General features: G+C 44.0%; 1 protein-coding gene across 1 annotated transcript in view; it reads right to left on the minus strand.

The window, feature by feature from the left end:
- Positions 1-13,635, minus strand: part of ARHGAP9 (Rho GTPase activating protein 9) — a 580,228-nt gene that overhangs the window by 309,375 nt on the left and 257,218 nt on the right. The window contains exon 10 of the mRNA XM_086966621.1: positions 10,762-10,860. Within this exon, the coding sequence (XP_086822747.1) occupies positions 10,762-10,860 (99 nt within the window). The remainder of the gene's footprint in view (positions 1-10,761; positions 10,861-13,635) is intronic.

Raw genomic sequence — 13,635 nt, forward strand, 5'->3', positions numbered from 1 at the left:
AGAACAAGTTTACTATACCATATCACCCACAAACCAATGGCCTTGTTGAGAGGTTCAACAAGACATTGAAAGGTATGATCATGGGACTCCCTGAAAAAACTCAAGAGGAGATGGGATGTCCTGTTGCCATGCCTGCTTTTCGCTTACAGAGAAGTGCCACAGAAGGGAGCAGTGTTTTCCCTCTTTTAAATTCTGTTTGGTCATCCTGTGGGGGGACCACTCTGTCTTGTGAAAGAGGGTTGGGAGAGGCCTCGCCAAGAACCCAAGCAAGACATTGTGGACTATGTGCTTGGCCTAAGGTCCAGAATGGCTGAGTACATGGAAAAGGCATCCAAGAATCTTGAGGCCAGCCAGGAGCTTCAGAAGCACTGGTATTACCAAAAATCTGCATTGGTTGAATTTCACCTGAACAACAGGTGTGGGTTTTGGAGCCAGTGGCACCAAGGGCACTCCAAGATAGATGGAGTGGCCCTTACCCTATCCTTGAGAAAAAGAGTGAGGTCACTTACTTAGTTGACCTGGGCACAAGCAGGACACCCAAAAGGGTTATCCATGTGAACCGCCTCAAGCTCTACAATGACAGGGCTGACATCACTATGCTGATGGTGACTGATGAAGAACAGGAAGCAGAGAGTGAACCTCTCCATGATCTCCTCTCCTACAGCCCAAAATATGTCAGTGGATGGAGTTGTCTTTTCAGACACCCTCTGTGCCCAACAGCAGACTAACTGCAAGCAAGTCTTGCAACAGTATGCTAGTCTCTTTTCCCTGACCCCATGCCTGACAAACTGGTGTACCCATTATGTGGACACTGGTGACAGTGCACCTGTCAAGAACAAGATCTATCGACAGTCAGACCAAGTCAAGGAAAGCATCAAAGCGGAGGTCAGCAAGATGCTGGAGTTAGGGGTTATTGAACCCTCTGAGAGCCCCTGGGCCAGCCCAGTGGTTCTGGTACCCAAACCTCATCCACAGGGTGGAAAGAGAGACATGAGGTTGTGTGTGGACTATAGAGGGCTCAACTTTGTCACCAAGACAGGTGCTCACCCTATCCCAAGAACAGATGAGTTGCTAGACAAGTTGGGGGGCAGCCAAATTTCTAAGTACCTTTGACTTAACTGCAGGGTACTGGCAGATTGACATGGCCCCAGGAGCAAAAGAGAAAACCGCATTCTCCACACCAGATGGGCACTTTCAGTTCACTGTTATGGTTTAAAGAATGCCCCTGCCACCTTCCAGCCATTAGTGAATCAAGTCCTTGCTGGGTTGGAGTCCTTTAGTGCAGCTTATTTTAATGATATTGCTGTCTTCAGTTCCACCTGGCAGGATCACCTGATCCACCTTGGGTTTGGAGATTGAGGCCTCTGAGCTAGGGATAGGAGCGGTCCGATCCCAGACCAATGATGAAGGCCAAGACCAACCTGTTGCTTTTATAAGCAGAAGGCTTCTCTCCAGAGAGCAGCGTTGGAGTTCCATTGAAAGGGAGGCCTTTGCTGTGGTTTGGTCCCTGAAGAAGTTGAGGCCATGCTGGTTTGGTACTTACTTCCTGGTTCAAACTGACAACAGACGTCTCAGATGGCTAATGGAAATGAAAGGAGAGAACTCAAAACTATTGAGGTGGTCCATCTCCCTACAGAACACAGACCTAGGACTGCCCATGCCAATGCAGAAGGACCTTCCAGGTTCTTCCGCTTAGACAATGAAAACTCCATAGGGCAAGGTTCGTCTCATCATCTTTCATGGGCGGGGGGGATAAAGTGCCCTCTTTATTGCATTGTATGCACCCGCTTTTTGCCAAATTGCTGATGTGCTTTGACTGAGTGTGCCCTGGGCTCCTGCCAATCAGGTACCCAGGTCCTGTGTTCCTTCCCTAAAAACTGTATTAAAGCCTAAACCCAATTGGCATCTCTGGCCACATGTCAGCCCCTGGTAAATGGTACCCTAGGGACCTAGAACATTGTGACCAGAGAAGGCCCCTAAGGGCTGCAGCACTTATTGTCCCACCCTTAGAGGCCCTGTGCCCTAACACACACACACTGCCTTGGCAGGCTGTGTGTCTTGGTGCAGAACAAAACAAAGAGCACATCCCTGTGTGCCATGCCCACAGAACACTGCCCAGGCATACATCAGTCACCCCTCTAGCTGGGTGCCCTATGCCAGTGGTGAGGGTACAGGTGCATGCTCTGTACCACTACAGTACCCAGGTCCATTGCTGGGCACTGTAAGTGCAGTGCTGCCATTAAGAGTATATGGTGCTAGGAGGTTGTCATTACGAACTCCACAGCCCCATAATAGCTACACTGAAGACTGAGAAGTTTGGTATCAAACATCTCAGCACATTAACCCACACTGATGCCACTGTGGGATTTAACCCCTTGCATGCTGATGATGGCCCCCTGCCGTCATGCACTACGGTGCTCGTGTGCTGATGACGGCTGGGGGCTGTCATAAACCCGCCCACTCGCGATTCTGCCGCACAGGTGCAGAATCGCGGCCGCACGGAAGGGGTTAATGTAAAATGCAAAACAAAGGGCATCTTAGAGATGCCCCCTGAAACTCGACCAACACCCAGTGACCTGACTGAGTGGCTGCCGAGGCTGCCACGACCAGACATGTTTCTGGACCCCTGGGTCGAGAGCTTGCCGCTCTCGGGGGCCTGAAACAATGCACATCCTGGGACTAGTTGCCAAGCCTCCTTCCCCAGGATGAGCAGGGTTCACAAGGAGAAGATTTAGAGGCATACCGCCTTTGTGAGTTTCTCCAGGCCACTTGCTGTACTCAGCAACTGGTCCCCACTGGTTCTACCCCCCACTTTGGGCGGGAGACCTGGTGGGAAAAACAAAGTGAGGAAAAGAGGTGTGCCCACCTCTGCCAACTCCACCCCTAGGGTGGGGAGGCGAGGTAAAGCACAACCTTGAGTCCCCGCCACCTTGAGGATGGGGGACCCAGTCAACTGGGGACAGGCTCCTGCCCCCCTCCCACTGGAGAGTGGCAGAATAGGGGGTGTACCCACCCCAGGGAAGGGATCATTGGTCCCTGACCTTACCTACCTGTTAACGCCCCTAAATTTAGTATTTAGGGGCACCCTGCACCTTCCTTCCTCAGATCCCGATTCCAAAACTACAAGAAAAACAAGAAGAATGAAGACCTGCTGTGCAGCTGCTAACAACTGACTTGGCCCCAGCCCTACCGACCTGTCGACCCTCGAACCTGCTCCTGCTAAACCCAGGCGTCTCCTGTGGTCAGCAACCTCGAAAACCCAAGAGGACGTGACTGCCTTGCTCATCCAAAGACTGGGACTCAAACGAGCAGTGGTTGTGCTCAAAGATCTACAACCCCAGGTGCCAGTCAGGAACCGCAAATCCAGCACACTCTGCAGCCGCCGAGCCCGGCCTGTGCTAGAGTGAACAAAGACCACAAGGACGTCCCCCCGGTGACTGTGACCAAGAATCCAGCACCCAAGGACCTCCCTCAATGCTCTTGACGACGCCTGCAGCCTCAACTCCAGGGACCACCCCAATCGTGACCAGCAGAGGGTAAGATTTCCCGACCCAAAAAGACCCCCTGCACCCGGCGCCCGACGCCCCCTTGTGCCCAATTCCTGGGTGCCTACCTAACCTACAGCTTCCCAACTTACCTCTTGAAGTGGTGGTCGCACTTGAAGAGTCTTTGTCCCCAAGCCTGCAGCCCTTGTTCGTCTTGCAGCTTTCCCATTGAAATCCATTGGGCGCCCGACGGCCCAAAATCACCCTGCACCCGGCGGCCCCAGTGTCGCTGGGAGTACAACCTCTGTTCTGTTCAAGTTGCCCTGAGCAAGTGACCAGGATCCCTGCTCCCACAGTCACGTGGCCTGCCTGCTAGCAGCCACCAACCAACGTCCCCCTACCCGCCATAGGCTAACATTGGGCCTACTCTCTCTACACCCGGCTGCCCCTGTGCCACTGAGGGTGTAACTACGGTACCTACCTAAACCTGGGAGACCCCTGAGTCTTTCCCTAGAACCTTAACTCTGCCAGTCGAGTACTTGCCTGAAAACAACCGATAACCTACATTTTCTCCATAGGGTAACATTGACTGGTTTTCCCTTTGAAATTCTACTAAGTGCTGAGTTTTGAAACTTTGAAATATTCACTAAAAATCATCATATCAATGAAAACGAAATTACTCACCTGTTACCAGGAGAGATCCCAAGGGTCACGTTCGCGCTATACAAAACTCTTTAAATAAATAAATTTTTAAAAAAATTACAACTGTGATTTTCCGATAACCTGATTTTTCTCATTAGGATAACATTGCCTGGTTTTTACTGGAAATTCTTCTAAGTGTCGATTTTTGCAACATACAAATATTCCTTAAAAATCGCCTGTTTGACATAAACGATTTCTTTCAACTGTTTACAGGAGATGCACCAGGGCTGAATCCAGGATCCAGCCCTCAGTAAGAAAAACATACGCAAAGTAACTGATATTGCATTTACTTAAAATTCACATTGAGCTCAATGTTATTCTTGTGTTAAGTTTATGTTGCATATTGCAACAACTGTATCTATTGCTTTCAAAAGCCTATTGCTCATTGAAAGTATTCAACTGTAGCATCTCATTCTGAGAAAGTATTTTTATACCTACTTGTGGTTCTAAAAATAAAACAACAATATATTTTTTATATACAAACCCATTGGCCTAGAGTTCAGTTCTTGAGTGTGTGAGACCATTTGCTGACTGAGTTTGTACATCAAATGCTTTACACTGTCCTCTGATACTGCCTTACTGCTCGACCAAGCTACCACTTTAGAGAGTAAGGTTATATCTAACTTGAACCTCTGCCAAACCTCTGGGGACTGAGAACTCTGTGCACACTGTACCTTATTTTGGTGCAGTATATACAGAGCCACTTTCTTACAAGAGTACCTTCTTCTCCTTGTGAGACATGTTGACAAGTAGTCCAAGCAGGTCTTGTAGAAAAACCGGTTAAAACACTGTAGAAATAAGGTTGGTAGGAAAAAACTGAGCAGAGCTCAGTGAAGGCTCGGTTGCACAACGTGCTGTAGACAATCTGAGGGTCTGAGGTTCTCTCAGAAAGGTTCTAGAGGGTGAGGCTAATCTGATTGGTTGTTCATTTTATTTGGTCTCTTTTACAGAAAGAGGTGGATATGTTACAAAACTAGAATGGGCCTAGGCCTAGTTTCTTTTTTTGTAATGGATTCTATTGCTATTTTATGTATATCGGGGACTCCCATCTCAACAAAGGGAAATGATTCAAGCATGGGAATCTATGAAAGTTCCAATACTGGAGTAACTACACAACATCCTCATCTATATGATAACATAACTCCGCTTATTGTCCACATAAAAGCATTTGCCTCAATTGTATCAAACCCAGTGATTTTGTAGTGTCCGCTTTTATGGTTTGTAGCACCTCAACAATGTATATTCCAAATAATGCCTCTCCGGCAAAAGGCATGTTTAGAATGTTACTCTGGACTTCAGGTCTGAAGGAAGTAACTTTAAGCTACCTTTGCCTATGGAGAACAGCAGCACCTAACAAGTACTGAAAGCCTGTGGGGGCAATATTCATTGCATAATGAATCACTTCTTAAGAGGCTCACTTACCTTCTTGTAGAATCTTTCTTACCTCTGTCCTTACATACTCTGGTAACCGATTTATGAAAGGAGTGATATCAGACTATATCAGCATAAGAATCTGCTAAGAATCGTCAGAGAATTGGCTGTTCTAATAGTTATAGCTGACATTGAGAAAAATATCTTTCCTATGATATCCAGACGTCTACCCTCTCTATCCGTTGGCGTTGATATAGGCATAGAAGGGTTCTTGAAATGGCGCTGAGCTGCTTGCATTATGATAGAATATCATTTAGGATAGTCTGTCTGTCAGTCTGGAGAATTTTATGGCACCTTATAGTTTTTTGGCAAACCGGGGTAGTACAAAAAGAACAATTGATGGACAGAATGCAGAACAATGTCATACATTCACCCCAGTACAGAGATCTGGGCCTAAATGCGTCGTTTTTTTGCTCCCCATGCCTTTCCAGTTTGAACCCAGCCATTTTCAAATCAGCCTTGACCCTGCGCCCAGTGGGAGAAGTCCAGCCTGAAATGCCAGGCCAGGTTCACCCTGGACTGGAACCAAGCATCCTAGGACCGGTTTCGGGGTTTCACCCCTCATCAGCCAGGATAGCTTGACTCCAGTGGCATGTCTGGGCATACCCGTCCCACTCGGAGTGACAAATGCAAAAAGAACAATTGATGGACAGAATGCAGAACAATGTCATACATTCACCTCAGTACAGAGATCTGGGCCTAAATCTATTGTTTTCTTGCTCCACATGCCATTCCTGTTTGAACCCAGCCACAAGTAAATCAGTCTTGACCCAGTGCCCATTTTCAACAGTCCAGGCCGAGCTGCCAGTCCAGGTCCTCCCTGGACTGGAACCAAGTATCCTAGGACCAGTTTTGGGGTTTCACCCCTCATCAGCCTAGACAGCTTGACTCCAGTGGCATGGAGTGCATGGGACCCAGGTTTTGGTATACCCGTCCTACTCTGGGTGACAGGCCAGGTTCTTCCTGGACTGGAACCAAACATCCTAGGAGCGGTTTCGGGGTTTCACCCCTCATCAGCCAGGATAACTTGACTCCAGTGGCATAGAGAGCACAGACCCACATCTAGGCACAGCCGTCCCACTCAGGGTGACGCATGCAAAAAGAACAATTGATGGACAGAAAGCAGAACAATGTAGTACATTCACCCCAATACAGAGATCTGTGGTCCGTGCTCTCCAGGCCACTGGATTCAAGCTATCCTGGCTGATGAGGGGTGATGCCCCCAAACCGGTCCCAGAATGCTTGTTTCCAGTCCAGGCAGGACCTGGCTTGGCACTACGGACTGGACTGTTTCCATGAGGCGTAGGGTCAAGACTGATTTGCATATGGCGGGGTCTAAATTGGGGTGGCATGGTGAGCAAAAGAATGATGAATTTAATCCAGATATATTGGCTGGGGGTGAATGTTTGATTTGCTCTGCATTCCATCCATCATCTGTGTGTCTTCTGCTTTCTCACTGTAAGTGCGCCTGGTGTGCCTAGACTTGGGTCCCGGGCTCACTGTGCCAATGGATTCAATCTAGCTTGGCTGATGAGGGGCGATGCCCCAAAACCTGTCCCAGGATGCTTCTTTCCGGTCCAGGGAGGACTTCGCTTGGTAGTTTGGGATGGACTGTTCCCATGAGGCACAGGGTCTGGACTGATTTGCATATGGCTGGGTCTAAACATGGGTGGCACGCTGAGCAAAAGAACAATGGATTTATCCCAGATCTATTGACTGGGGGTGAATGTTTGATTTGCTCTGCATTCCGTCCATCATCTGTGTGTCTTTTGCTAACCTGGGTTCTTCATAACTTTCACATTTTACTCCCAGATATAGTCCACAACTGGGATAGCTCGAAAGGATTGTCTAGCTGGCTCTTTAAAATCATAAAGAAAGCAATCTGATTGTTTCACTGGAATTAGCTGCTCGCTCCATTTGAGTATGGAAATTCCCAATATCACCAGGAGGGGAATCCACTGGATGAGGAAGTGGTAGTGAAGGAGCCGGTAGAAGGTAATCATCCCATTCATTACACGTACTGTGGTCACCTCGTACTTTGCCCTCTTCTCTTTCCTCTTCTGAGGACACCACATCATCCACAGACAGAACTCAAATGCTTGAAGGTGGTGTTCTTTTTGGTGTATGCACTGCCTGTAAATTATGTGGTGTGCGAAAAGTGGAAGGTTGAATTCAAGCAAGGTGAATTGTTTGTGGTGGTGATGTAGCCTGAGAGGGCTCTGGAAATCTTTTATAAAAGTCCTGCAACATGATCTGAAAGTTGTAAACCAAAGCTCTTGGTACCTGCACCATCTCTCCTGGGGCTCATGATGGTCATAGGGTTGGTAATGCTCCATATATGAAGTAGACTTATCGATTAGTTGTGTTCCTGAGAAATAATATATCTTCCTCACAATATTCCTAACACCCCTCCTGATATTTTGCATGTAGTTCTGAAGGACTAAGTGCTGTTCAGAAAGGACCATCATCCTCTGAATCCTCCACATCTAACAAAAGAGTTGACGGAAGAGCTGAAACTTTTCTCAGAGATATATGTTCAAGCATTACTGAAATTAATGGAGAATGAAATGATTCTCTCATGGGGGGTCTTGCCAACGATGGCGTCAGCGATGGCCTTGCTGACATTATTGGTATCTTTCCTGTCAACAGTATTACCTCTTTCGCCATTGATGTAGATGATGATGGTTTTCTCATCAACGACAGCCCTGTACATGGTATTGTAGGTGTTGTGACTAACAACCATCGACAATGCTGTTGTCACAGTCGTCGTCGACAGTTTTGTCTTCATCGACAGAGCTAATTTCGTCAACGGTGTTGGCAGCAATGAGGGAGCCGCCTTCGTAAAATGTTTTGTCATTGATGACAGTTTCAACAATGTTTTTTCTCTGGAATGGGTTTCTGCGTCAACGGCACTGAGGAGGACTTTTAGAGCTGTAAAAACAATCTTGGAGAAGGTGTTGTTGGCTCTGATTTTGATATTTTGAGGGGACATCCTCTTTAGAATGCCTATGCAAGCACTCAGTAGACAAAACGTGCTCCTCAGATGACCCATGATGAGTCTTTTGTGAGCTTGTTTAGGTGGTTTATGAGATATATGTCCCTCTGCTCTTTCTCTTTCTCTTTTCTGAGACTTCCTTGACTTAGAATAATCATCCTTCTCTTCCTCAGATAGAGAAACATCCCTGGGCTTGAGCATTTGAAGCAACAACTGCCTCCTCCTCACTATCCTTTAAAGAAAATGTATTTTGCCTTATGAGAAGGGTAAAGGCATGAAATGCAGTCTTTGTGATGATCCTCAAAGCGCACTCTCTTTTTGCCACAGGTCCCACAAGGTCTGAAAAGACCTTTTCTGCTTGAGTCTGGCATCTAAGCTAGTCTTTTCTGAATAACAGATGAAGTAGTTCTGAGAAATACCGTTGTATATCTACTTTCTGAAAGAAATTCTGGATAACTGAGCAAGGCTCAGGGAGACTCTCTTCACCCGATGTGCAGTAGAACATCTGAGGGAGTAAAGCCTCTGTGGAGAGTGTTCTATCGGGTGTTGTCGCCTGATTGGCTGGAGTCTGGTCTTTTTCAATGATGGAGATAAGTTAATGAAGTGAATGTTTTTTAGCTCTTATCTGCCAATACTGCTTTTAAATGTACTGTGAGCCTCCCACTTCGACAATGCAGAATGATTCAAGGATGTGAATCTATGAACATTCCAATACTAGAGAATGATAAGTTACCATCTCTCAAGTTGGGGTGGGAACTGATTTGCAAGAGGCAAGGGGACCCCGTTTCTCTTTGTGAATTGTGGTGGCTGCTTCAAGGGGACCAGGCAGTGGGCCAAGGGACCACTAATATCTCTCACTGAAACTTTTCAAAAAAGATTTTTTTTTAAAGCAGACCAATTTCCTTTAAGGAATTCAGGCTGCTTTAAAACGAAATTACATTTTAAAAAGCATTTGTGAAATGGTGGTCTGCTGACTCATGCAAGCTATCATACTTATGATTGTAGCCAATCATAGTGAGTAGAAAATTGCAACCTGCCTATTTATTTTTCATTAGGCAGATCTGTATTTGCGAACCAACTTATCAGTACATAGGGTAGTTCAGATGATCAGATTAGATATGCAAAATGGTGGTGCACAATTTGTGACCACTTTTTGTGAATAAACTCTTAGTACACCTACGGCCAGACGTATAACTCATTTTTACATGCACAAACGGGTTTGCGACCCGTTTGTGCATGCAAAAATACCAATGGGCCATGTACAAACCCTATTTAGCGAGTCACAATTTATTTGCGACAGGTTAAATTGGATTTGCGACTGGCTATTAAGGAAGGGGCATTCCAAGGGCGTCCCTTACTAATAGCGACTCACCACCCTATGTAAGAATGTTTTTCAACTGCAATTGCGGTCGCAAAACACTCACAATTTACAGCCCTCTTCAAGATGGTGGTAAAGCACTCGGAAAAGGGAAGGGGAATCAGCGCCGGGAAACCCTTACGGGTAGCTGTCGCGCTATATAAGATTAATAAATAAATAAATGAATAAATAAGGGGACCCCTTCCCCTTTGTGAATGCAGAAGAAAATATTTTTTAGGGGCAGGCAGTGGTCCCAGGGACCACTTCCTGCCCTTAAAAAATGAAATGAAAACGTTTCATTTTTCTTTTTTTTAAATGCTTCCCGTTTTCCTTTAAGGAAAACGGGCTGCATTTTAAAAAAAAACTGCTTTATTTAAAAGCAGTCCCAGACATGGAGGTCTGCTGAGCCTAGCTGGCCACCATACCTGGGACAGCCAGCCATTCCCAATGGGGTCGCAAACTGCGAGTGCCTCATGAATACTGATGAGGTATGCAATTTTCAATCCCATTGGGAATCGCAAACAGTGTCTCTGACACTGTTGTACATTGGCGACTCGCAAATTGCGACTCGCAATTGTTCGCAATTTTCGAGTCGCTAATGCCAATGGTTGTTTATCTGGCCCCTAGTCCTGTAATTCCTACTTTGTCCGTCATATATTATGTGTCCAATTCTGTTAAATATGTGGCCTTTCTGGACAACGGACACCTAATTTAGAAGTCAATTAAATAATCGCCCTACAGTTCAATCCAGACATCTAGAGACTTCATAATTTATATATCCTGGTACCTACCAGCCGCTTTAGAACCTTCCGCAGTGACTGGTGCCATTCGTAAATGATGGTATCGTTATCTGACTGTAGAAGAAACTCATTACCGGTCACCATACGAAGCTGTAGAAGAAACAAGAAAAGACATTGACAGATTGTTCATGGTACTTTATGGCTATAAAGTCTATATGTGGTTTCAAGTGAAGCAACACCTACAATTGTCTAGTTATTTTATTGCGGAATTGGTAATTCAGCGCTGTGTTTTGACCATAACAAAATTAGATGCCAACAAACATTTTTGTCCAAGACTTTTTATCTATAAAGCCTTGAAAGTAAATCTTTAAATGTGCCCTACTGCCACTTTACAATTGTAGATAGCAAAAGTTAGTTTATGTAATCATTTGCATCTACCATCTACACAAGCAGTTTTTATGCTGTCTTCATGGTTGTGCACCAACCCAGATGATCATCCCCAAATGAATGAACTCACATTCTTCCCTTGGAAGAATACTGTGCCCCTATCTGCATTTGTGAAGAATTCTGCACCGAGAGAACTGTTTATTGTCTTTAAAACTTGAATGTACTCCTGTTTTAAGGTGCTGCTCGTTGTTTTATGGCTTCTGCATTCAAAATGAAACAGATCTCATTCGACTTATTGTGGTGTTATCAAAAGTCACTTGGTAAAATAAAGACTCCTGTAAGGCCCAGCAAAGATAATTAGCAGTAATGATGCCAAATTAGAAAGGTATTCTCCTGGCAATCATGAGCTATAATACAAATTACAATATAGACATTGAGCGAGTTATCGTCCATCATACAGCTGCTGTCACAGGAATTATGTTTGCATGATACAGTTATGCTAGCATTTGTTCATCATCAGACATTTATTTGGTGAATCACAACCGGGGCTATTCAAAAAGGTAACTTAACACTTGTGAGCAAGTTATACGTGTAAGTGTACTTTACACTTTTGAGTAACTTTACTACATGTGGCTTATTCACCATTTACGAGTGTAAAGTTACACAGAAGTGTAGATTTGCATGTCTCGACCCCTTGAAATAGATAGTGGAGCCAGAATTCCGAATGTAAGTACTACTGCCAAAAAGGAGCAGCCGTACGTCCACCATCACACATGGCCAACCAGTGATACTGCAACGCCTCCGTATAGAAAATATAGAAGGAAAGGACTTAAAATAGAATTTCATAGAAAATAATGTTAAATTAAGTACATTCATTTATTTGACTTTTTAACTATACATATACAATTAATGTAATATTACAAAATTAACGTATAAATAAAAAATCATTTTATGATAAAATATTTTAATAACCTCTTTTAATCTGAAAAAATAAATAACAAAAGCAAAAGTAAAGAAAGACAACTTTAAAATGTCTGTGCCGAACACTAGATGGCAAAAATGTGCAAAACGTGATCTACAGCAGTACAAGCACCAACGTAATTATCTTTATTAATGGTTGATAGCACTCTTTGTTAAAACAGCATTACAATGTGACCTCCTTGATTTCTGGTACGTTTCCTTTAAATTTGCATGTTTTAAATTATTTTCCCAGTCATTGTATACAGTAGCAACAAGTTATCTCCAAATGTGTTTCACAGTCATTACTGATCATCAGAGAAGCTGGGTGGGAAGACGGGGATATTGAGATTTTACTCAGAAACTGTGAGTGGTGTCAGAACTAGTTCTTTCAACAGTAGAGGAGAGCCATGGACCCACTTTCCCTCGAGATAAATTCAATTAAAAACAATAATAATAATGAAATCATTTTAAATTCATTCTCTATATGAAATTTTTAATACATAACAAATATGTCAAAATAAATGTGACTTTAGGTTGGATTTTATGTATTAAATCTTTAAAAAATTAAGTTAATTTAATTCAAAATGAAGTTACTAGTGCTGCAGCATTTTTTTGATTGTTCTAAATTTAACACAAACATAAAAAAAATTACATTAATATTTAACCTTCAAATAAATGTACTATTTTTTTCAAGTTTAGTAAAAAGAATTCACTTTTCCCTGTACTTTACAATAGGGAGACCTCTGCTCCAATTTGGAACAAAAAACTGCCAGAGCACTATTAAAATAATTTGAATTTATAATTTAATAATATGAATATATTAAATTATATTAAAGGTTTTGTCAAGCAAAGTTAGTTAGAAAAAAATCCCACCTACAGAAAAAAATGTTTTTCTTATGTAATAAAATTATTAAAAGTGATGCATATTTCACTTTAAAAAAGTTAAACTAATCTTTACATTTAAAACTTTGTTAAAATATAATTGATGTGTCTAGGGTAAAACAGTGATATATGTTTCAAACAATTGTTATAAGAACCACTGTTCCTGTAATGTATGCTTATTGGTTAAACATAAAATGAATAACATTTGATTAAAAAAAGTAATTACAATATTTTATGGTTTAAATCTTTTTATTGATTTCAAAACAAGCAGGAAACCAAGACCCCCAGCTCCTCAGAAACATTGCAAAAAAGGACAACAAAGTTGTGTTACAGTGTAACCAATGGTAATAAGCATGGAGCAGGTCTACCAATTGAACAAGGGCCGGTGCGGCTTGCAAAGAAAGGGAACCCCTTCAGAGGTCTGCCCGCCACTGCCTGATCCTGGAATAGCCAATGCTTCTACGACTCCAGCCGTTGCCATTCCACCAGGTATCGGAGCTGGACAGCGTGGAAGTAGGTTTGAAGATCTGGCACCCCCACTACCCCCCATCTCTGGTGGAAGAACCGCAACCTGATGTCGGAAACGGGGTTTGCGGCCGCGCCAGACGAAGCACGATAGCTCCACCTCGGTCTGCTGAATCCAACCTAAATGCGGTCTAATGGGAAGGGTCTGGAAAAGATACAGGATTTGGGGGA

This window comes from Lissotriton vulgaris, chromosome 1_1 (genome assembly GCF_964263255.1).
Source record: "Lissotriton vulgaris chromosome 1_1, aLisVul1.2, whole genome shotgun sequence".
NCBI lineage: Eukaryota > Metazoa > Chordata > Amphibia > Caudata > Salamandridae > Lissotriton > Lissotriton vulgaris.